This window comes from Motacilla alba, chromosome 28 (genome assembly GCF_015832195.1).
Source record: "Motacilla alba alba isolate MOTALB_02 chromosome 28, Motacilla_alba_V1.0_pri, whole genome shotgun sequence".
Taxonomy (NCBI): domain Eukaryota; kingdom Metazoa; phylum Chordata; class Aves; order Passeriformes; family Motacillidae; genus Motacilla; species Motacilla alba.
In genome coordinates this window covers 3,200,623-3,221,790 of record NC_052043.1, presented here as the reverse complement: position 1 = coordinate 3,221,790, position 21,168 = coordinate 3,200,623, and the positions used below count along the sequence as shown (strand labels likewise).

At 49.2% G+C, this 21,168-nt stretch overlaps 1 protein-coding gene across 2 annotated transcripts in view; it reads left to right on the top strand.

Annotated features, from left to right (window-relative positions):
• Nucleotides 1–10,554: 10,554 nt before the first annotated feature.
• MLLT1 (MLLT1 super elongation complex subunit) overlaps nt 10,555–21,168 on the top strand; it is a 31,150-nt gene continuing 20,536 nt past the window's right edge. For both annotated transcript variants that reach the window (XM_038163921.1, XM_038163920.1), the window contains exons 1-3: nt 10,555–10,803; nt 14,706–14,886; nt 17,754–17,836. In XM_038163921.1, coding sequence (XP_038019849.1) covers nt 10,792–10,803; nt 14,706–14,886; nt 17,754–17,836 — 276 coding nt within the window. In that variant the 5' untranslated portion in view covers nt 10,555–10,791. The remainder of the gene's footprint in view (nt 10,804–14,705; nt 14,887–17,753; nt 17,837–21,168) is intronic.

Here is a 21,168-nt window from a genome sequence, read left to right as displayed (position 1 = left end):
AATGCAAAAGTAATTAATAATAACTCAGTCCCTGCTCTTAACAGTGCCAGGAAAAGAAATTGCTTCACTGGAGTGTCGCTCGCGCCTTTTGGAAAAGATCTTTATTTGTAAAGTGTCTCAGAGAAAAAGGACAGGGTAGTTTTGAAACAGGGAGTAGATATCACCAAGTCCTGGGATTTTAGTGCCAGCCTGGCAATCTTCAGGACTGACTTAGAGTCAGGTGAAACCAACATTGGTTTTATGTTTAGTTTAATCTCCCACGTCTGCAGTCAAAAGTTTGAAACCGTGAACACAAAGGGCGGTGAAACCCAGGAAGGAAAGAGATAAGCTCCAAGAATTATTACTTTTAAAAGTCTTGTCCTTTCAGCTCTCAGTGTAAATTTGAGGTTTGACACAGGATTTCCAGCTTGGGGTCTGGCAGTCCTGTCCCACCCATTTCACAACTGCTAGGAAAGATAATCCTTTTTGTTTTGGTTTGTTTTTTTTTCTTCCTCACTGTTTTCCCTACATCCTTGCTGTCCACTTAGGAGACAAAATGAACCATAAATGCCAGGATTTCATCGATATTGCTGGCTGTTCTGGGCAGGTGGAAGCTATCAGATGCTGATAGCTGACAGGGAATACCGTCACTGTATTCCAGGGAATGCTCTGTCACTGCTTTTGCAGGGTGTTGAGGTCCCTGCCTGTGTCCTTCTGTCTGAGCAGCACCCACAGCCAGGGCTGGCTTTGACCAGGGATCACAGACATGTGGGGAAGGAGAAGCACAGCCATTACCTGGGAAAATAAACCAGCTGACCAAAAAATGAGGTTTTAATCAAAAGATCAAATAATCTCTTCAGCTGTTTCTATAAACCCCTGTGGTTTGGTTCCACTTGGGAAGACATTCTCACTGCTGCTGGCAGAAGAAAAACAAGCAGCTCCCCTCTGTCTGGCAAAGTGGTTTGAATAACTTCAACTCTCCACTAATGGCTGCTATCAAAATACCTAAAATGGCAGGATTAATTTTTCTGTGCCTTCCCATTACAGCTCAAAACATGGTTTCAATTAGGGTCGGTCTCCACTTTTTTTTTTTTTTTTTTGTTCACTTTCTATGAACATTCAATTGCTTCTGTCCCTGTTGCTGCAGAGGTTCTTCACAAATGTTTTCAAACACAAAACTGCACTGTCCTGAAATGTCCCACTTTGCTTCTTCGGCACAAATATTTAACAAAAGGTAAAGATTTACCTGAAAGGCTGAAATATTCAATATTAAATTGTGCATGGGGTTATAAATTTCACAATCTGCTGTAGATGCTGCATTTATTTAGATAGGCCTTCAACAGAGACCAGCTGTCTCAGCTCTCTGAAATGTTTAAGCATATGTTTAATTTTAAGAATATGAATAATTCCATTGATATCAATGGCACTTACACTTAAGAATGTATTTTGCTGAGCTGGAGCAAGGAATAGTGCCATGTAATGCCAATAAAGTGCAAATTTCAATGTCTCACTAAGTGCTTTCGGGGACCAATTTAAAAATTAATCAATGAAGATCTGTCGTGTGAAAATGCAGGAATGAATAAATGTGAGATTTTGCTGTTTGCTACCCTAATATTGCCAAGTATTAACATCCACCAGAGCACTGACAAGTGAAATCAACCCCAAATCTGTGAAACAGAGCAAAAACGGCAACAAGTTGCATGTGTTGTTCATCATCAATCATCCTATCAGCCTTCACAATTTGCCCATGTAACATTAAATAACATTTACCATCTTTACGGGCAGACAAAGATATAGATTCATTCCAATTAAGACTTGGAATCGGATGATCTTTAAGGTCCCTTCCTAGCCAAACTCTCTCAGGGATGCACAGGGTGGGATTGTCGGGGGGCGTGTGCAGGGTCAGGAGTTGGACTCATGATCCTTGTGGGTCTCTTCCAATTTGGGACATTCTGTGATCCTATGAATTTTAGTGTTTAAAATATCACAGAGCAGAGGGTCAAAAATACCATTATTTTCCTCCTTCTGCCTTTTACCCACCACAAAACATTTTTACGAGGATCAAATAAAAATTTCCAGGCACAAACACTTCAGCCTTTTGGATTTGCCCTCATAATTTTACTCCTCACAAGTTCAACACCCCTGACATTGCCTGTGACCTACAGAGACCTGGGCTGTGCCCCTCTTCCCCTGGGATGGTGTCACCAAATAAATAACTCTATATCCATATGCAAATGATTGCTGTTTTCAAGCTGTTCCCCAGCGACCTCACACCCCGCTCAGACGGTGCAGGAATATGTTTCCCACATATGTCAGATGTTTTGTGACACATTTCACACGGATTTAAAATAGATCTCCTGGCCTATAAAAATGCCCAGGCACTCAAACCAAGCAGCCTGCACCTGCAGTGTTTGCAGAGAGCACTTCCAAAACTGTGCGAAATGTGGATTGTAGCCTTCATCCAGCTCAAATATTGATGGTTTATAACTTTATAAATGCAGGGCATCCACTGATGAGAGGGCATTACCTGGCTTATTTGATGGCTGAGTAACAAAGGGAAAGAATTTGTTACAGCTTTGCTTCCACAGTGACAGCTCGGAATCCTCCCCGTGTTGGTCAAAACAGCGTTTGTCACATGTGTTTGTCCCTTTATATTCCAGCCTGACTCTCTTGAAACTGCACTGGCTGTGCTTTTATGCAACAAAATCCAGCTCCAGGGTGTTCGAGATGTGCCACGCTGCTAAGAAATGGCTTTGCTGCAATCAGGGGCACTCCTGTCTCACAGGTAACGATGGCACCGATAAAGCTGGAGTTTCAGTGGGCTGGATTTCAGCACGGCAGGGCCAGCCAAATGCCCTGAGTCACAGCACGTTGGCATAGCCCCCACTGCAGCGTGGGGCACTATCTGAGCTGGCATCGTACCTGAGCCAGGTAGAGCAGGGGTCATTTGCATGCATTTGCATATGTGGCAACCCTTCCTGCAGTTGCTGTGCAGGCAGGTGAAAGCTCTTTTTACACCATTCCAGAAAAACAGTTTAGTGGAATCTGTTATGGGAGCAGCCGACCCAAAATCCACCGAAAAAAATCAGAAATTCTTATTGAGTTCATACAATCCCAGAATCAATCCCAGTCCTTCAGGTCACTGAGTCCAGCCACTAACCCAGCAGCACCAGCACTCAAACCATGTCCCCAGCGGCCACATCCAAAGTTTTCTGAACACTTCCAGCAGTGGTGATTCCACCGCTGCCCTGGGCAGCCCATTCCAGTGCTTCACAACCCCTTCTGTGAGGTAATTTTCCCAATCTCCAACCTAAACCTCCACTGGACGAGCTTGAGGCTGGTTTTTGTCCCGTTCCTTGTTCCCTGGGAGCAGAGCCCAACCCCTACATGGCTGAACTCTCCTTTCAGGGAGTTGTGGAGAACCAGAAGGTCCTCCCTGAACCTCCTTTTCTCCAGGCTGAGGCTTGGAATGCCACAGGCTCTGAAAAACAGCTCCAGGAGCTCTGGTTTTGTCTCACAATGTGCTCGGAGTGCAGAGAGCATCACACAGCACAGGGCTGGGGATCCACTGCCCTTGGAAAACACCAGCGGCTCCCAAAGCCACCAGGCTGAATTACTGGGGCTGGAAACAGCAGAAACACCAGTGCCAAGGGGAAAAGGCTCCACACAAGATGAGAAGAGCTCAGGGTGCTCAGAAGCAGGACAAGCATGAGTATGCAGCCACTGGGCTGCCACCTTAGAGCCCTGGGAAACTCCCAGCACTGGGAGGGCCTTGGAAGAGGTTCTGTCTCAGTGCATTTGTAGAATCATGGAATGGTTTGGGTTGGAAGGGACTTTAAAGCCCATCCAGTGTCACCCCTGCCACGGGCTGAGACACCTTCCACTGTCCCAGGCTGCTCCAAGCTCCACCCGACCTGGATTTGGGCACTTCCAGGGATGGGGCAGCCACAGCCAATCCCTACTCACTTTTTGTGCTCTTCAACCCAGAACACAACTCAGAACAGGCTCTTTGGTGCTGGTTAGACTTCTCTACTGATCTCCTGCTGTCATGTACTATTTTTCAAGCTGTTTTTTCCCCTCATCTGGTATTTTTCAGTAGCCTGAAGGTTACCCTGCCGAGGGTGACAGTCCCCAGTCACAAGGTGGCCTCTCAGCATGCAGATGGGCACCTTTTGGCAGCCCTGTGCAGAGCAGACACGGATGTCAGCAGTGAATCTCCTTCCCTCCCATTATCCCACGATTGTGTTTGCTCCAGTGGCCACATGAGGTGTCTGGGCCCGTCTTCTCCGGCTGTCCTCGTGCCAGCAGCTTGTATTCAGCCTGGGACAAATCCAGCTGTTGAAATTGTCCCCGTGGCAGGCCTGGCCAGCTCGGGCAGCACCAGGCTGTTACACCGCTGGGCCAAAGCTGACCCCGGTGTGCAGAGCACGAGGTGGCCTCACCTCAATAGCCAGAGGGGAGGATTGATGGGTGTCACTTCAGCAGCCCGTTATAACACCAAGCTCACCTTTGGTGTTAATGAGGCCCCTTCATTAACAGCCTGGAGCAGAGGGGTCAGGGGCTGAATAGTGACAGGCTCCTTTCTCCCCCAGCAAGCCGGTGCTGCTCATTCAGAACTGGGTCACGTTGGCGGGGCACTTCGAGGACGCTTGTGCTGCCCATGCTGCATCTGCAAGGGACGTGACGTGTTTGGGACTATTCATCTGGCTCTTTTCACCAGCACTAAATACCCAGAAAGAATAAAATAAATTCTCATTGTGTTCCCACTTACTAAGAAAATTTTCCCTCTTCCTTCTGGTTCGGGGGTTATTTAAATCCTTCTGCGTTTTTCAGTAGCTATAGCATGCTATAATTTAGATTTTCCTCGGGCACAAAAGAACTTAGTTAAGCTAAACTGTATTACAGTGTGGGTTGGGTTTTTTTTTACAAAGTCCTTCATTAATAAGGAACTAAAGATTTTCCAAGCTGTCTGTAATTTTTCCCAGATGCAGCTAGTAGTTGCTAGGAGTATCTTTTTGGCAATCAGAGTTTTTGGTTATTAACAATCTGGGCTTTTGCTACACTCCACCAGTGTTAAATATGTTCTGTGAACACTGCAGTGTGGAGTGTGAACTGCAGAAGGGGAAGGCAGACACCAGGCAAAAGAAAATCATTTTTTCAGAAGAATAAACACTGCTGGGGTTCACAGCTGATTGAAACAAGCACAGGATTCCCTGCAGGGATCCCAGTGTTGATTAACAAACCAGGAGCCAGCATGGCTGCAGCCCTCACTCACAGCTTCTCCCTGTCACCCTGAGGTGACCCTGTGCCAGACACAGACCAGAAGAACATCCAGGTCCCCCCCAGAGGAACCAAATCCTCCCTCAGCTTCAGGTTCAGGACATTTTCAGAGGCAGCACACAAGGACGTGATGCTGTGGTTGGCAAAGCCTCGGTCCACACCGGGAGAAAGATCTCTGCCCCTTCTTGTGCAGATATCACCAGTTCTGGGTTTCAGCTGCAGATCTGCTCATCCCGGGATCACCACAGAGCACTCGGCTCATGGGGTGTGCTTTGCACAAGTGGGTGAAGGCCACCGGAATCATTTCGCAGCTGTCAGAGAAGGCAGTGAAGTCACTGACATCCAGAACCTGAGGATCTTTTCACTCAAGCACGTTGCACGTGGGCAAAAAGTAGAAGAGTGAATTTTCCAGAGAAACCCTGCTCGAATGCCAGGTTTGTGTCCTAATCTTTAAATCCTTTAGAGCTATTACAAGATGATAATTTTCCTGCACTGCCTGATTCTTTCCGTGCTGGAATCAGCCTTGCTTGTTCCCTGGCTGGTGTCCAAGCCACTCAGAGCCCAGGCTGACCACAGAAGTCGTGGTCTTCAGTGCAAGAGTGGAAGCAGAGAAGGCTGCAACTAAATTAGTAATGAGAAAATAATAATGAATGATGAAAAACAGTGAAACAAACTCGTTTCTCCAGAGACAGGAAGGGCAAGCCACAAGTCCAGACATATGAAACCATGACAGGGACTTGCAGTCAATGTACAGTTGATGTACAGCCCACCTCACAGCGAGGAATGCTAAACCTACAGGAAAGAACTTTTGCTGGAAAAGGAGCAATTCAAGCATCTTGGGCTGCATGAGGATGGTCTGGAGGGGATGCTGGGGAGAGGGGGGGCTCTGTGTGAGGGGGTCAGTGCTGTGCTCCTGCAGAGAAAGGGAGCCAGGGGAGGGAAGAGGTGCCTCGAGGGGCAGTTTTTACAGTTGCCTGCTGCTCAGACCATCCCAAGAGCTGGGAGGGCTCTGCCATGGCTCTGCCACTCTGGTGGCTGGGGGGACACCTGAGCAAGGGCTGCTCTGTCAGGACTTTACCCACTGGAGCACCAGCACTCACCTGGTCTCAACGCCCCAGTGCTGCCTCCTTTGCTCCCACTCCCCAGGAACAGCCACGTTCAAGCATTCGAGTGTGCACGGGCAGGAGAGAGAAAGAACGTGTTGTCCTTTCCCAGGGCTGGAACCTGGGAAAACACCCCCGAAATCTTTCCCATCCCTGGCCAAGGCAGGGAGAAGCGCAACGCAAAGTCTTTTTTCCACTTTATTTTCCATCATCCCCCACTCTCACAGGACAGAACCAGCCCTTGGCACGGTCCCCTACCATGGGCCAAGCCAGATTAAACACACACCTTTCAGTCCAAGACAAGGATCTTTGAGGCAAGACTCTGGAAAGAAAAATAAAAAAATAAAAAAAAATAAAAAAGCCCAAACAAGAATGAAGGAGAGCTGTCGTGTCTCATTTGCATATTTGAATATGCAAATAAGGAGTGTTTCTTATCCATTGGCACCGGCCCTACTGTAGATGGCAGCAGCACAGCGGATCTCTGCCAGCATCCAGTGCCACAAAGAAAGACGCTAATTGGATTTGCAGACGCTGATTGCAAAGCCCAGAAGTTGCTGGAATAGGTAGAAAGAACCAGGAGCTCAGCCCACGGCTGCCTCGGGTGCGAAGGCACTCGGCTGACAGCTCGTTAGCTTGAGATCTCCCTGCAAAATGAGGAGCTTGGAGAAGCCTGGATGGCTGCTGGCTCCGGCATCCCCAGCACCCAAAACTCCCAAAGAGCCTGGCAAATTTTCTACCCTTGGCTGGGATTTTTTTTTTTTTTTCTTTTTGAGGCGAGCTTGAAAAGAAAACCGGGGTAGGTTTGATCAGTGGTTGTGCTGGAAACAGTTCAGGCTGGGAACTGCTAGCAGAGCAAAGGCTGGTTCTAGGAATTTCTCTCCTTGAGTGCTTTTGCAGTTGAATGTAAAGAGCCACCCCAGCACATTTGAAATTAATCCGTTTACGCCGCTTCATCAAATATCCTGAGCTGGAGGGGATCCACAGGGATCAGCAAAGTCCAGCTCCGACTGCTCGTCCCAGCAGAGAGTGCTTGGAGCACCACGTGGTGCTAACCCCAAATGGGACACCCCAAATTGTTCATGAAAAATGGGGTTTAATGCCCAATTATTGGCTGCCAGAGAAGCTGGGGCACTTGGCTCTGGGTTTCCCATCCTGGAAGTGTCCAAGTCCTTGCTCAGAGCCTGCTCCTGAAAGCTGGAGGAGTGACCCGTGTCCAAACCAGAAATGGGATGGCAGCTGTGTCCTGCACTGGGAGAGCACACAAACAACCACTAACACCAGGCTGGGCAAAACTAAAAGCATGGAAAAATTGCCATTGAGGGAAATTAAGACAAAAAGCAAATGATAATGATGTTTCAGAGGAAGAAACAGGGAATTTTTCAAGAACAAGCTCAGGGTCTGGTGTGTTTGAACAACATCTCTTGCACAAGGTGGAAATTCAGCAGAGCAAGAGCAAACCTGGGAAAGATGAAGACATTCCCAGGAAATATTCAGCCTTGGGAGCACGCAGCCACCAAGGACTGTGATGAGGCTGTGAGTGAATAGCCAAGATGGGGAGGTAGAAAATAAAAAGATTTCGACCCGAGAGTCACGTGCATGGGAATAATGTCCACAATTAAAGATATCAATGAGAACTCCCAGAGAAAGAGGCCCTTTCTCAGTGGAGAAGAAAAGGGACTGTCCAAGGAGATGTCTCTTGGGACTGCATCAGACAGAAACATGGAAAATTAAAACCGGAGCACTTAAAGGAACCCAAATCAGGCTCTTTTTTGTTGTTGTTGTTGTTAACTGAAGCGATTAAGCATTTTGCTTCACTAATATCCTCTATCAGGTTGATGAGGTAAAGTGGCTCTTTAGAACGATTTGGGAACCGATTAATCCTCGCCTGTGGCGATCAGGCAGCGGCACACAGAGTTATTGGCTAACACGGGGGTTTTCTGCTGCCTCGCAGAGATCAACAAACTATTTCAAACAAGAAAGTTGCACGGGGAAAAGTTCTGAGCGAGTCTGCCCTGAAACAGTCACCAATTGCATTTGTAAAGATTTTGCTGCGTTCCTTTAGGGCTGGCGAAATTGAGAGCTATAACTTGTCACTTAAAATTCTAAAAAAAAAAAAAATAAATAAAAGGATAAAACTCTCCCCGGGAGGGAGAAAGAGGGGGGAGAGGGGGAAGGAAGGCGGGAAGGGAAAGGGAACTGCAGGGGAATGAGGGACAAAGGGGAGAAATGAGGGAAGTGAAGGGGAAATGGGAACTGAGAGGAAATGGGGGAGGCTGAGGGGAAGAATGAGGGGGAAAAAGAGAGAAACTGAGGGGAAAATGAGCAAGAGTGAGGGGAAAAGGAAGAGAAACAGAGAAAATGAGGGAGAGTGAGAGGAAAAAGGAGAGAAATGGACAGGAAAATGAGCGAGAGTGAGGGGAAAAAGAAGAGAAACTGAGAAAATGAGGGAGAGTGAGGGGAAAAAGGAGAGAAATGGACAGGAAAATGAGCGAGAGTGAGGGGAAAAAGAAGAGAAACTGAGAAAATGAGGGAGAGTGAGGGGAAAAAGGAGAGAAATGGACAGGAAAATGAGTGAGAGTGAGGGGAAAAAGAAGAGAAACTGAGAAAATGAGCAAGAGCGAGGGGGAAAAGAAGAGATATGAACAGGAAAATGAGGGAGAGCAAGGGGAAAAAGAAGAGAAACTGAGGGAGAAATAAGGGACAGTGAGAGGAAAAAGGAGAGAAACTGAGGGGAAAATGAGGGATAGGGAAGGAAAAAGAGGAAACCGAGAGGCAAAATGCAGGGGACTGAGGGGAAAAAATGAGGGGAATGAGGGTGACTGAGAGGAAAATGGAAACTGAGAGGAAATGTGTGAGACTGAGAGGAGAAATGAGGAAGACTGAGGGGGAAAATCTATGAGACTGAGGGGGAAAAATGAGGAAGACCAAAGGGAAAAGGAGATAAACAGAGGGAAATGAGGGAGACTTGGGGGGAAAATGGAAAATGAAGAGGAAATGTGGGAGATTGGGGGGGGGAAGGAAGAAAATTAGGGGGGAAATGAGAAAAACTGAGAGAAAAATGAGACAGAGTTGGGAGAAAGGAGAGAAGGTGAAAGAAAATGAGATTGAGGGAGAAAATGAGAGAAAACATGGGATACTGCAGGGAAAATAGAAACTGAGGGGGACATAAGGGAGACAGGAGAAGAGATAATGAGGGGGGAATGAGAGAAAGTGAAAGAAGATGAGGGAGACCAAGTGAAAAAAAATGAGGGAGACCAAGGGGAAAAGAGTGAAAGAGGGAAAGGAGCAAAACAGAAAGAAAAAGGAGGAACACCAAGGGTAAAATGGAAACAGAGAAAATGTAGGAGATTGATGGGAGAAATGAGGGAGACTGAGAGGAAACGGAAATAAATGGAAAGAAAATGAGAGTGTGGGCAATTGAAACGAGAGAGAGCAAAGGAAATATGAGGGAGAGCAAGGGAGAATAAAGGAGTGAGGGAAAACGGGGGAGAACGAGAGAAAATGAGAGAAATTGAGGGGAAATGAGAGAAAGGCAGGAGGAAAAGGAGAGCAGTAAGGGAAAATGAAAGACAACGAGGAGAAAAATGAGACGGAGGAACGTGAGGGAGAGACAGAGAGAAAAAAGGCGCAGGAAGGAGCGAGGCTGCGGAGAACAAGGCGAGCCCTGCCCGGCCATCCCGGGCTACCCAGCCCGCCGCAAAGGGACCGGCGGCTCCCCTCGTTTCCCCTTGTTCCCACCTCATTTGTGTCGGGAATTAACACACCGTCGGGGAAACGTGGACCGAGGGCGGGATGGGAGGAGAAGGGGCGGGATGGCGCGGCCGGGAGCGCACAGCGAGGCCCACACGCCGGGTCCCTGTGTTGGCTGCGCACTAAGAGGAACATCGCGGGGAACAGAAGCGGGGACAGCACCGGGAGGGCAGCCGGAGCGGCGCGGCCGCCACATCGCCCCACACGGGGCTGGGGGGGGCGGCGGACCCCGCTCCCGCCCCCCGCCTGCCCCACAGCGCCGGCCCCGCCCACAGGCCCGCCCACTCCGCAGCCCGCCCGCCGCTCATTGGTGTAAACGTCTGTCAATCACGAGAGGGGGGCGGGCCCCCGCCGCGCGGCGTGCGGCGCGCGGGCATTGGCGGCGCGCGGGGCCGCTGTGGCGCTGAGGCGGTTTCCGGTTCCGCGGGGCGGGCGCGGGGCTGGCGCTGCCTGTGAGTGACACACAATGAGGCGGGCGGCGGGGCCGTGAGGGGCCGCGACCGAGCAGGCGGCGGCCGAGGCGGTGGGGAGGGGGGTGGGGGGGACGGACAGAGCGGCTTCTCTCGTGGACTGAGCGGGGGAAGAGATTCTCTCCCCCCCCGCCCCGCCGACCGGGCAGCGAAACCGCCGCGGCGGCGGGAGCGAGCGAGCGGGGCCCGCGGCGCTGCTGTGCCCAGCCATGGACAATCAGGTGAGGGGAGCGGCCGCGCCGCGCTGCCGGAGGGGTGGGGCGGTGCCGCCCCCCCCTCAGAGAGGGGGGCACGTAGGGGAGGGACCCCCGGGAAGGGGCCCTGAATGGGGGGGCCGCCCCTGTCCTCGGGAAGGGGGGGCTGGGCGGCATCGCCCCCCTTTGGGGGGGCATATCTCCTCTTCACACCTTCTTTGGGGGGGCACATCTCCTCCCAACCCCTCATATTGGGGGAGTACATGTCCTCCCCCACTCCTTAAGGGGGTCACCTCTTCCCCATTCTCTGGGGGGGGGGCTATCTCCTCTCCAACCTCTTTTGGGGGGCACATCTATCTCCTCATCAGTCCCATTTTGGGGGCACACCTCCTACCCACACCCTGTTGCTGGGCCACATCTCTCCAATCCCGTTTAGGCGGCACACGTCCTCCTCACACCCCTTTGTGGGGGCACACCTCCTCCCTACAACCCCCATTTAGGGGGCACGTCTCCTTTTCACACCCTTTTGGGGTGGCAGATCCCCTCAATCCATTTTGGAGGTGTCACACCTCCTCCACACCCCCCATTTGGGGGACACACCTCCTCCACACCCCCCATTTGGGGGGGTACATCATCTCCCCAATCCCATTGGGGGGGCACACCTCCTCCCCACCCCCCATTTGGGGGACACACCTCCTCCACACCCCCCATTTGGGGGGGGTACATCATCTCCCCAATCCCATTGGGGGGGCACGCCTTCTCCCCACTCCCCTTTTGGGGGACACGTCTCCTTAATCCCATTTGGGGGGCACACCTCCTCCTTCCCGCACCTTTTGCACGGGCACACCTCCTCCCCAATCCCATTGGGGGGGGACATACCTCCTCCACACCCCCCATTTGGGGGACACACCTCCTCCACACCCCCTATTTGGGGGGGTACATCATCTCCCCAATCCCATTGGGGGGGGCACACCTCCTCCCCACCCCCCATTTGGGGGGCACACCTCCTCCACACCCCCTATTTGGGGGGGTACATCATCTCCCCAATCCCATTGGGGGGGGCACACCTCCTCCCCACCCCCCATTGGGGGGGTACATCATCTCCCCAATCCCATTTGGGGGGGGCACATCACACCCTTCATTTGATGGGGACTCCTCCTTCCCGCCCCGCATTTGGGGGTCACACCCCCTCCCTAATCCCGTTGAGGGGGGACACCTCCCCACGCCCTTCTGGGGGGGTTTCAGCGCTCTCCCCTCCGTGGGCGGCCGCTGCAGCCTCGCCCGCGGCGGGGGGTGTGAGCAGCGTTTCCCGCAAATTCCTGCCTGGGATTATTGCCGGGGAGGGACGTGCCGGCGGGGCGACCCCCCCCGAGCCGCGCCGGGAATGGTTAATGCCACCGGGAAGGGTTACTGCCACCCGGAGAGTCCCCGCGGGCCAGGGGGGTTCCGGGATGCGTGCGGGAAGTTTACCTGAGGTGATGTGCGTGGGGAGCCTTTTGTGTGCGGGAGCGGGTAACAGGTACCTCCCGGGCTGCGGTTCGGAACGAGCCCCGCTATCCCGGATAATCACCCGCAGGAGCGGGAACGGGAGCTGCTGATGGCTTTCAGGCAATTAGCACATCAAACAAAAACCAGAGCAGCCTTCAGAATGTTTATTGAGAAGTTGAAAGCAGGCTCCTTTGTATTATTACAAATTGTTTGAATAGGATCCTGATTTCCCTTTGTTGAGAGACACGCTTGGAAAAAAAAGGAAAAAAACCCTCCATTTTCAGCGGAGCAACTTTGGATGCTGCTAATGTTGGGAGATCTTATTTTCAAATGTGTTTCAACTTCTGGCTTAATTCACAGCGATTGTTAATTGGAGCAGGGTGTGAGGAGTGCAGCGAGTACAACTTTCACTCTCAGTTAAACAGTTCTCTTTTATGTTTAATTTCGGTCTCTTCCACACAGCCCCATCTGGTTCTCAGCTCCAATTTCTCAGCCGTTTCAACTCGGAAAGGCAGATTTTGTAGCCTGACAGTCATTTGCACTTCTCAGGAGAGGGGTAGTAACTGGCAACAGTAGCAGGATTTAAAGGGTAATTACGGAATCGATAACGTGAGGCTGCGGCACAGACTGGCTCAGGGGATGTGAGCACTGTGGGAAGCATCCCAGATAAAGCAGGCCCGCAGGCACACTCCAATGTGAGCTGAGGATTTCGGCAGGCTGGCTCCATAATGCTTGTGCAGCGTTGGAGGGATTGCTGTGCTCGGAGAGAAGCACACCTTGCCTTTCTTCTCAGCCCTTAATGCGACATGAAAGAGCAGCCGGCCCTGGGCCTTGGTTCTTAGCGCAGGAGCGAGGTGGAGCTGCTGTAGATAAGCCTTAAGAACAGGAAAAAAATGGCCTGCCAAGAGAACTTGCAGAGGAAGGTATCCCAAAGAAATGCTGTAGCAATAATGGTGAAGGAATTAATGAGATGAGTTTGTCCCCGGGCCTTAGGATTGATGTGTTGGGTGGCTGGAGGTATTTTGCTGTAAAGATTTAAACTGCCTGAAAGAGCGTGTTAAGGCTTATGGTTGAAATTGGAACTGGACTGCAGTTTGGGAGGTCAGGCTTTGATGCCTGGTGCTCTGCAGACCTCCTGTGAGAGCTTTTTACAAAAAAAAAAAAAAAAGACAAGAAGGCTGAGATGGAGTCACTTGTGCTTTTCCAGCATGTATTCACCAGGCTCTGGAAAAAAATCTTGAGCTGGAGATGCAAAGTGTTTTTTGAGCATTAATTGTGATCGCACTCCTTGCTGCAGTTTGTCAGGGGAAAATAAGGATGAGACTTTCCCTAAACATTTGTCTGGAGCTCAGGAAGCTTTCTCTTTTCCCTGTTCATTGTCTAACATGCCCTTGGTTTGGCTCCAGGTCAGCATGTAATATAGGTAATGACAAATAATGCTGCCTCTCCCAATGGTAATTGGGACTTGCTAGGAAGAGCAAGACACTTATTTTCAAGCCTGAAGTGAAGAATGGGGTAGGGACTAAAACCAGCCTTTTTCTATGAGCCTCCTGGTCCTGAAGCTGGATTTTGGTAGGTTTAGTTTGGAATCACTGCTGCTGCTCTGGTTTGTGTAACAAATCTGCACAAAAGTTGGGTACCTTGAGTGTTTTTCTCTGTCTACAAATGTGGCTCTAAGGTTTCCTTGATTTATCTCGTGTCTGAATCCCATTTGCCTTTTCTCTGTTACATCTGTTTAATTCATTTCCTTTCTCCTGGCTGTGAAGTCTGCAATTCTATGTGGATCTTCACCATCAATTTCATTTGATTTTAAGGCACTTAATGGGATTTTTGTGCTTTGAGCCTGACATGGAATACACCTTCTCTGTTACTCAGAGGTCAGAGCAGGATTCAGGAGTGCAAATCAGAATTAGGTCAGTTTAGTGTTGGACATTGTACAGGCAGATACGTTAACTTGGTCTTTGAAAGTGAGATAATAAAATATATTTAGAACCATACAGGAAACATCATTTTCTTCTGGTGAGTGATATATTCTAGAGAATATCATAAACCACCACTTCATGATCTGATTTTTCCTGTTTCAAGCTGAGTTTTCTGTCAGTGCTGTGAATTCTGTAAGCTGTGAACATCAAGTTCTGTCTCTGACACTTTCTAGAAATAAAGATTCCTCAATTAGGACTTTGCTGACAATTTAACTGATAAGTGAGGCAGCGAAACCGATCCCTCTTTAGAGCCGCTTTCTCTGCAGTGTTAATATTAGGAAGAAAACAGCTGTGAAATGGTGCTGGGAGCTTTTCTTGTGGCAGCTTTGCCATCCATAGCAGCGGTTCGCGGCGTGAGGCCGATCCCCGCGCGGGGGCCGTTGTGCTCCCTGGCGGGTGCGGTGCCTTCAGCTCGGTTTTGTGTTCTCTGCTGACATTGCCGCCTCTGTCCCCACGCAGTGCACGGTGCAGGTGAAGCTGGAGCTGGGGCACCGGGCCCAGCTGCGCAAGAAGCCGACCACGGAAGGGTTCACCCATGACTGGATGGTGTTCGTGCGGGGCCCGGAGCAGTGCGACATCCAGCACTTCGTGGAGCGCGTCGTCTTCCGGCTGCACGAGAGCTTCCCAAAACCCAAGCGAGGTCAGCGGGGCTGGGCATGCTTTATCTCTGTGGAAGAGCGTTTTGCAAGTCGAGGTTATGTTGAACTGTCACTTTTCTGTGAAATATCTCCTTAAAGAGGAGCAAAATGTCCATTGCGTGCGCTCCGGTTTAACCTTTCCCCACTGTGTTTGAGGAAGGTCAGGGAGAATGGGACCTTTCTTCTGCCGAAAGGGCAGGAGGTGGGCTGCTTTCTCCTCTTATTTAAGCATTAGTATGTGCAGGTTCTCAAGACACAACTGACAGCAGAAGATAATTCATGTTACACAATGGGAAAGATGGGTTTGATTTGTTAGAATTCACCAGCAAAAGCTGGAAGCACATGAGAGATGCTCTAATACTGGGCTCAGATGTGTACTGGGTATGGAGAGTTTTGCAGATTCTTGCAATTTCTAGTCTCAGATGCCACTTCAGGTGGCCTTAACCCAGCAGAAATCAATGCTGCTGCGGGGTGATGGTGGCTTTGCTGTACATTCCCCCTGCAAGCCCAGTGCAGTCACTGTGGTTGGGTTGGAGTGTTATTTTCTGACTTTGTTTTCTGACTCTGTAGCAAAATGAACCTTATTCTTGGCATGGGGCAGCAGGAGCTGATGAGGTCGAGGAGGAGGAGCAGGAATTGCCCTTCTCAGGGGCAGTGCAGTTACTTCTGTGTAGGATTGTGTAACTGAAGCTGCAGCATTAGTGCTTTAAGAAATACAAGCTGCCCCTGAGAATTGTTGTAATGTGCATTTTTGGCAATACTGCTTCAGGAGCAGGACACTCGGGATGCCTTAGGACAGCCTGTGACATTGGGCATTTGTGGGAGTCCACAGTGGAAAGGAACTGGGAAGTGCTCAGCATTCACAAGGGTGTGACTCTGGTCTGGGTGTTGATAAAATCTCCTTCAAACTGATCTGTTAAAACTGAGATATGACAAGCAGGTGCAGGACTGAGCTGAAAGCTGATTATAGAATAAAAATGCAACCTGTGGGTTACAGTTCTCGTCCTCTAGTGTAATTAATTTATCACAAATAACTGTGTTGGGATAGTACATAGAATCCTGCAGTGGTTTGGATTGGAAGGGCCCTCAAAGCCCATCCAGTGCCACCCCTGCCATGGCAGGGACACCTTCCACTGTCCCAGGCTGCTCCAAGCCCTGTCCAGCCTGGCCTTGGGCACTGCCAGGGATCCAGGGGCAGCCCCAGCTGCTCTGGGCACCCTGTGCCAGGGCCTGCCCACCCTGCCAGGGAGCAATTCCTGCCCAAGAGCCCATCCAGCCCTGCCCTCTGGCAGCATCAAACCATGGCCTTTGCTCAGTCAGTTGCTGTATCATCTGCCTTTCCAGGGGTATTTTCTCCCAGTGCCTGGGTTTTCCATGCTTCCTTGAGCTTGCTGCTAATGCCAGCGTGCCTTTGACCAAGGCGTGTCTGGGTTGTACCTCAATACTGCAGCAAGTGCCTCTCCTAGTCCTGAGTTTATTGGAAGGGTTTTTTCAGATGGTGCTCTCTTGGAGCAGATCCTGATGCTGAAGGTGGGCTCGTGCTGCTGGCAGATTGCTCTTGGAGCCCTTGGAATTTGTCAGAATAGAGTGGCAGAGGAACAAAGGCTGCTTGGCAGATAGGCTGAAGATTCCTGCTGCCATATTGGCACTGCTCTTTGGTTTGGGATTTTTCCCTCTAAATGACAGGGTTCTTACATGAAATTCAAGTTAAAGCAAGTCTGGAGGTTTCTGTTATTTTTAGGGATGCCTTTTTTTCTCAGTTGCATTTGGAGTGCTGCTTCCCAGCACCTTAATGATGGTAGAAGTGCTTAGAGCTGGGAGGGGATGATACAGCTACATTAAAGGAAAATAATTTGTGTGCTTTTAGGTTTGATGTACTGTTTCCTAATCATATTAATTACTTGGAATTCTTAAGAGAAACTCAAAAGATTTGCACTGAATTCCTCTAATTACCTAATTGACTTTATTTACATATATTGTAGTGCATAAATTATATGCAAGTGCATCCGGTTCCTGAGAGGGAGAATATCTGTGTGGGTCTCATGTTTCTCCTGGCAGCTGCTGTGCGCTGCTACATCATGGCCAAAGAAATGATCCTGGAATCCTTCAAATTGGATATCCTGGAGTGGGTAACAGGAAGGATTCAGGAGCATGAACCCACACCAGATAGCGGGACAGGGGGAACTGAGGCAGGGACATGCAGATTAATTTCTCAGAAGCAATTAACTTTTCTAATTGCTGTTTCTGCGCTAAGCAGCTCTGACCTTAACAGCAAACTGGTTCACGTTCCTCCTCGTGTTTCCTGGTGTGTGAAATAAATAGCAGCGCTCACCTGCCCTTCAGGTTTGTTCACCTGTGGGGGAAGCAGCAGCCTGGAGCGTGGCCGTTACCCAACTGTGAGCACTGAGGAGTGCAGGGGAGTGTTTCAAGGAAAAAATACTCACCTGCTCGTGTGTGGCAGTGTTTTGATTCAGAAATATGGGCATCAAAGCAAAGTTTACCTCACTGTGCTGTTCCACCTTTTGGGTCTTGGCCTTTTCTTGCCAGGCACTTGGAACGGGCAGTCTGCATTGTTGTGGGCCTGCCCAGCAGTGTAATTGTATCTGGGTGCACAGGAGGGGAAGGATCTCACTGAGACTCGGGCCTGCAGTGTTTTATGTTTCCGTTCCATGGGAGGAGCCAAGAACAGATTTCATGTTCTTAACTAAGCCTGTGGCCACCATCTTATTCTGTGTGGGTTTTTCCACAAAGGTCAGTGTTTTAACTGTGCCCTGAGTCGTCAGAGGCCCAGCTCTCCTCTTGCAGCTCCTTTTTGCCTCAGATAAAGTTGTGCTGAATTCCAGGCTCACATTTATTTGTTCTCTTTCAGTGTGCAAGGAGCCCCCCTACAAGGTGGAGGAGTCTGGCTACGCTGGCTTCATTATGCCCATTGAAGTGCACTTCAAAAACAAGGTAGAATCTGATTTCTGGTCTTCTAATTGTTTTGAGCTGTGCCAGAGCCTGAAACTGCCTGACAGAAAGACTCTAAATTATGTGACTGTTTTATGTGCGTGTTTTTTATTAGTCTAATAAATAGAATTTAACTGGGAGTTGGAAGCTCCTGCCAGACTTCAAAAGAGAGCTTTTGGCAGAAATGGAATTGGATGGAAAGGTGATACCAGGACAGTGGATGGTCCTGGAGATTCTGAGCAGAGATTGTGCCACGTGTAGCTTCTTTAGCGTGGAGGATATTAAAGCAATTTAAAATATTTTATGTACATATGGAAGTAAATAAACACAAAGCACTGATGCTATAAATATTTGTAAACACTGTGTTGATTCTCAGTATATTAAAAAATGTGCTTTTCAATTTGCAAGCTTATTAAATTTAACTGTATAGGTATGAAATCTGCAGAGGCCCAAGACAAACATTTGCATGTGCAGCACAAGTATTTAGAGCTGTCCTAAAGATATCCTTGTTCTTACTCAGTGCTCTTCCAGAATGAAAACACTAAATATTTTAAGTCTTAAGATGCATTGCCAGCAAGTATATGAAAGTTAAAATTTGGATTTATTACTTGCTTTAAGTCTGCCACAGAGGTCACATGCTGTAGGTTATGAAAACAGGGAATTGGGCGCTTGTGTTCATATTACCTCAGTTTCAGTTAAATTGTTTTGTTAAACATGAATAATGGATGTTTCTGGGTTTGATTACTGCTTAAATCATAAAATAAAAACTAATGTTTTGCTTATGATCCCTAAGAGGGAACTGAGGTAAACGAAACCAAAAATGTTGAGCCACATCCCTGTAATCTGTGCTCTCCCACCCCCTCAGTTCTCTGAGCACCAGCCCTCACCCCAGGTGTGTTGACAGCAGACCACACGGAACAGCCTCATTCTATTTAGCTTCCCATCCTCCTTTCCCTGTCCCTCCCACAAACATCTGTCTGCTCTTCCCTTCTGTCCCCACTGCAGCCCAGGATGCTCTCCTGGCGGTGTCACTTGGTGAATAATCACATCTCGGGCTGGGTTCCTGGCCTACCACATCGCTCTGACCCCACTTTATGGGTTGGAGGAATAAGCCAGCTAATGGGCCTGAGCCACAGAAGACAAGAGTGTCCTCCTAAACCTGGGAATATTTTGCCCACAAGTTGTTTTTCGGGTGGGTTGGGTAAGCCAGAAGGCTGGGAAGAAGAATGGCAGGCAGGGGCTGGGGGCTGAATGTTGTTGATAAAAGCAGCTTTTTTGGCAAACACTGGAAACTGCGACTTGAGTGCAACAAAAACACCTCAAAAGCTTGCAAGTAGTTCTACTTCTGGTGGCTTTTCTGAGGTTTTAGATGGGAAGCAGAAAATTCTCCATCTGCACTAAATGTTGGCTTAAGTCAGGTTCAAGATCCTTTATACTCCTGACCAAAAAATGTGAACTTCTCCAGGCTGATTCCTTAAAAGTGGAACCTCTAATGCCTGGGAGGGGTGAACTGTGTTTTAGTTCAACCCTTTCCTTTTATTTCCCCTTCCTTTCTTCACCCAGCCATTCCCCACTCTTCCATTTTCCCTGCAGCTCTCCAATGGTTTCACAAATCCACAAATCTCCCTCATTTCTGTGTCTTTTCAGAGGTGCTCACGTTTTCTGTGACTGCCATCTGCATTCCTGTGTTTTCTTTTTCCCTCTGTCCCTCATATTCCTGTGTTCCTCATGGAGTACGGAGCTGGCAGCTTTTCTGACTAGAACTTGCTTTCACACCCACTGGGGTCATCACTCCTCATTGTTCCTCCACGCACGTGACTGCAGAGTTGTTCCCCAGCACTGAGCAGAGAGGTGGCTTTTATAAATAAGGGAAATAGGTGGGCTCCGTTCTCCCTGGAAACAATGGAAGGAGCTGTTAATTTAGGAGAAGGCTCTTTGTTTCTGACATTTTGGTCTTCAAAAACATGACAAATAAATAGGAGAACAGGTTGAGTTGCAGACTTGTTTTCAAATCTACAGATCTTCAAAACACTCATTTTTGCCCTGTTTTTTAGCTGCATCTTTTCTGGAGAAGTTCTTTTCCATTTTTAAGCTGATTAACAAATTGCTAATTAAGGAGTTTCAGGCAGCACCGCTCATTATTTAATTGGGCCAAGGGGTGATTGAGGGAAAAGGTGGAAAAGGTTCCATCTTCCAGCACATCATTGGAACAAATGATGTTTTCAGATTCAGCCGTGAACTAACTTAGGACTGCAGGGAGCTCAGGAGCTGCAGCCGAGGGGCTGAGCAGGGACAGGAGCCCAGCGAGGGCTGGAGCTGTGCCAGGGCTTGCCATGGAGCTCAGGGAAAGGTTCTTCCCCCCGAGGCTGCTGGGCACTGCCCAGGCTCCCCAGGGAATGCTCCCGGCCCCAAGGCTGCCAGAGCTCCAGCAGCGTTTGGACAGCGCTGCCAGGGGGGCTCAGGGTGGGGTTGTTGGGGTACCTGTGCAGGGACAGGGGCTGGGCTGATCATCCCTGTGGGATCCAGCTCAGGATATTCAGGTGGGCTCCTCTGTCCACCTCTGCCCAGTGATGGTGCCATCTGAGAATTTTAAGCGCTCTGATCGTTTTCAGTATTGAGATGAAGGAATTGGAAGAGGTAAATACTTCTACAAGGGTGGGATGGCAAAGACTGGGATATAGTAAAAATTCAACAGACAGGGAAAGGGGAGGAGGAGGAGGAATGGCAAAGGTTTAGGGTACAGTCTGTGTTCTCCTGAATTAAAGAAGGTGGTGTTAAAACACCAAATAGAGTCTTCATTACTTCGAGACCTTGTTCTCACTCAGATCTGTGTGAACCTGTTGACACTGGCGGGGATCAGCTGGTGTGTGTGCAGCAGATATTGAGAATTGATTACAGCATTTGGGACTCATCCTTGAGTAATTCTCTTCAAGTAGATGGTATGGATTGGTTCTGGGATTGGGGTGAAAAGGCTCTTTGGAGGTGACTGGGCAGGGGAGCTGGGTGGGTTTTGAGGCCATATGTTCCTCACAATCTGACACATTTTTGTTGATGTGTGTCCTCAGCTGAAACCAGACTTGCAGAGGCTTTGGGATTTGTTTATCGATGCATGCCTAGCTTTGTGAAGGTGAGAAGAGAAAGGATTTAAAGAGGGAGTGAGCCAGTCTGTGGAGATTGATCTTTGCCATGGTTGGCTGAAATGGGTTTTTTTCCACAGTTTAAGCCTCCTTTCTTAGCCATTTCCTTTCCCTGTTCTGATTTGTTACTGGGATGACAAATGCTGGCTGTCAGAGCCCGTGTGCTCTTTGCTTTGGCTAAAGAAATACCAACCTGTG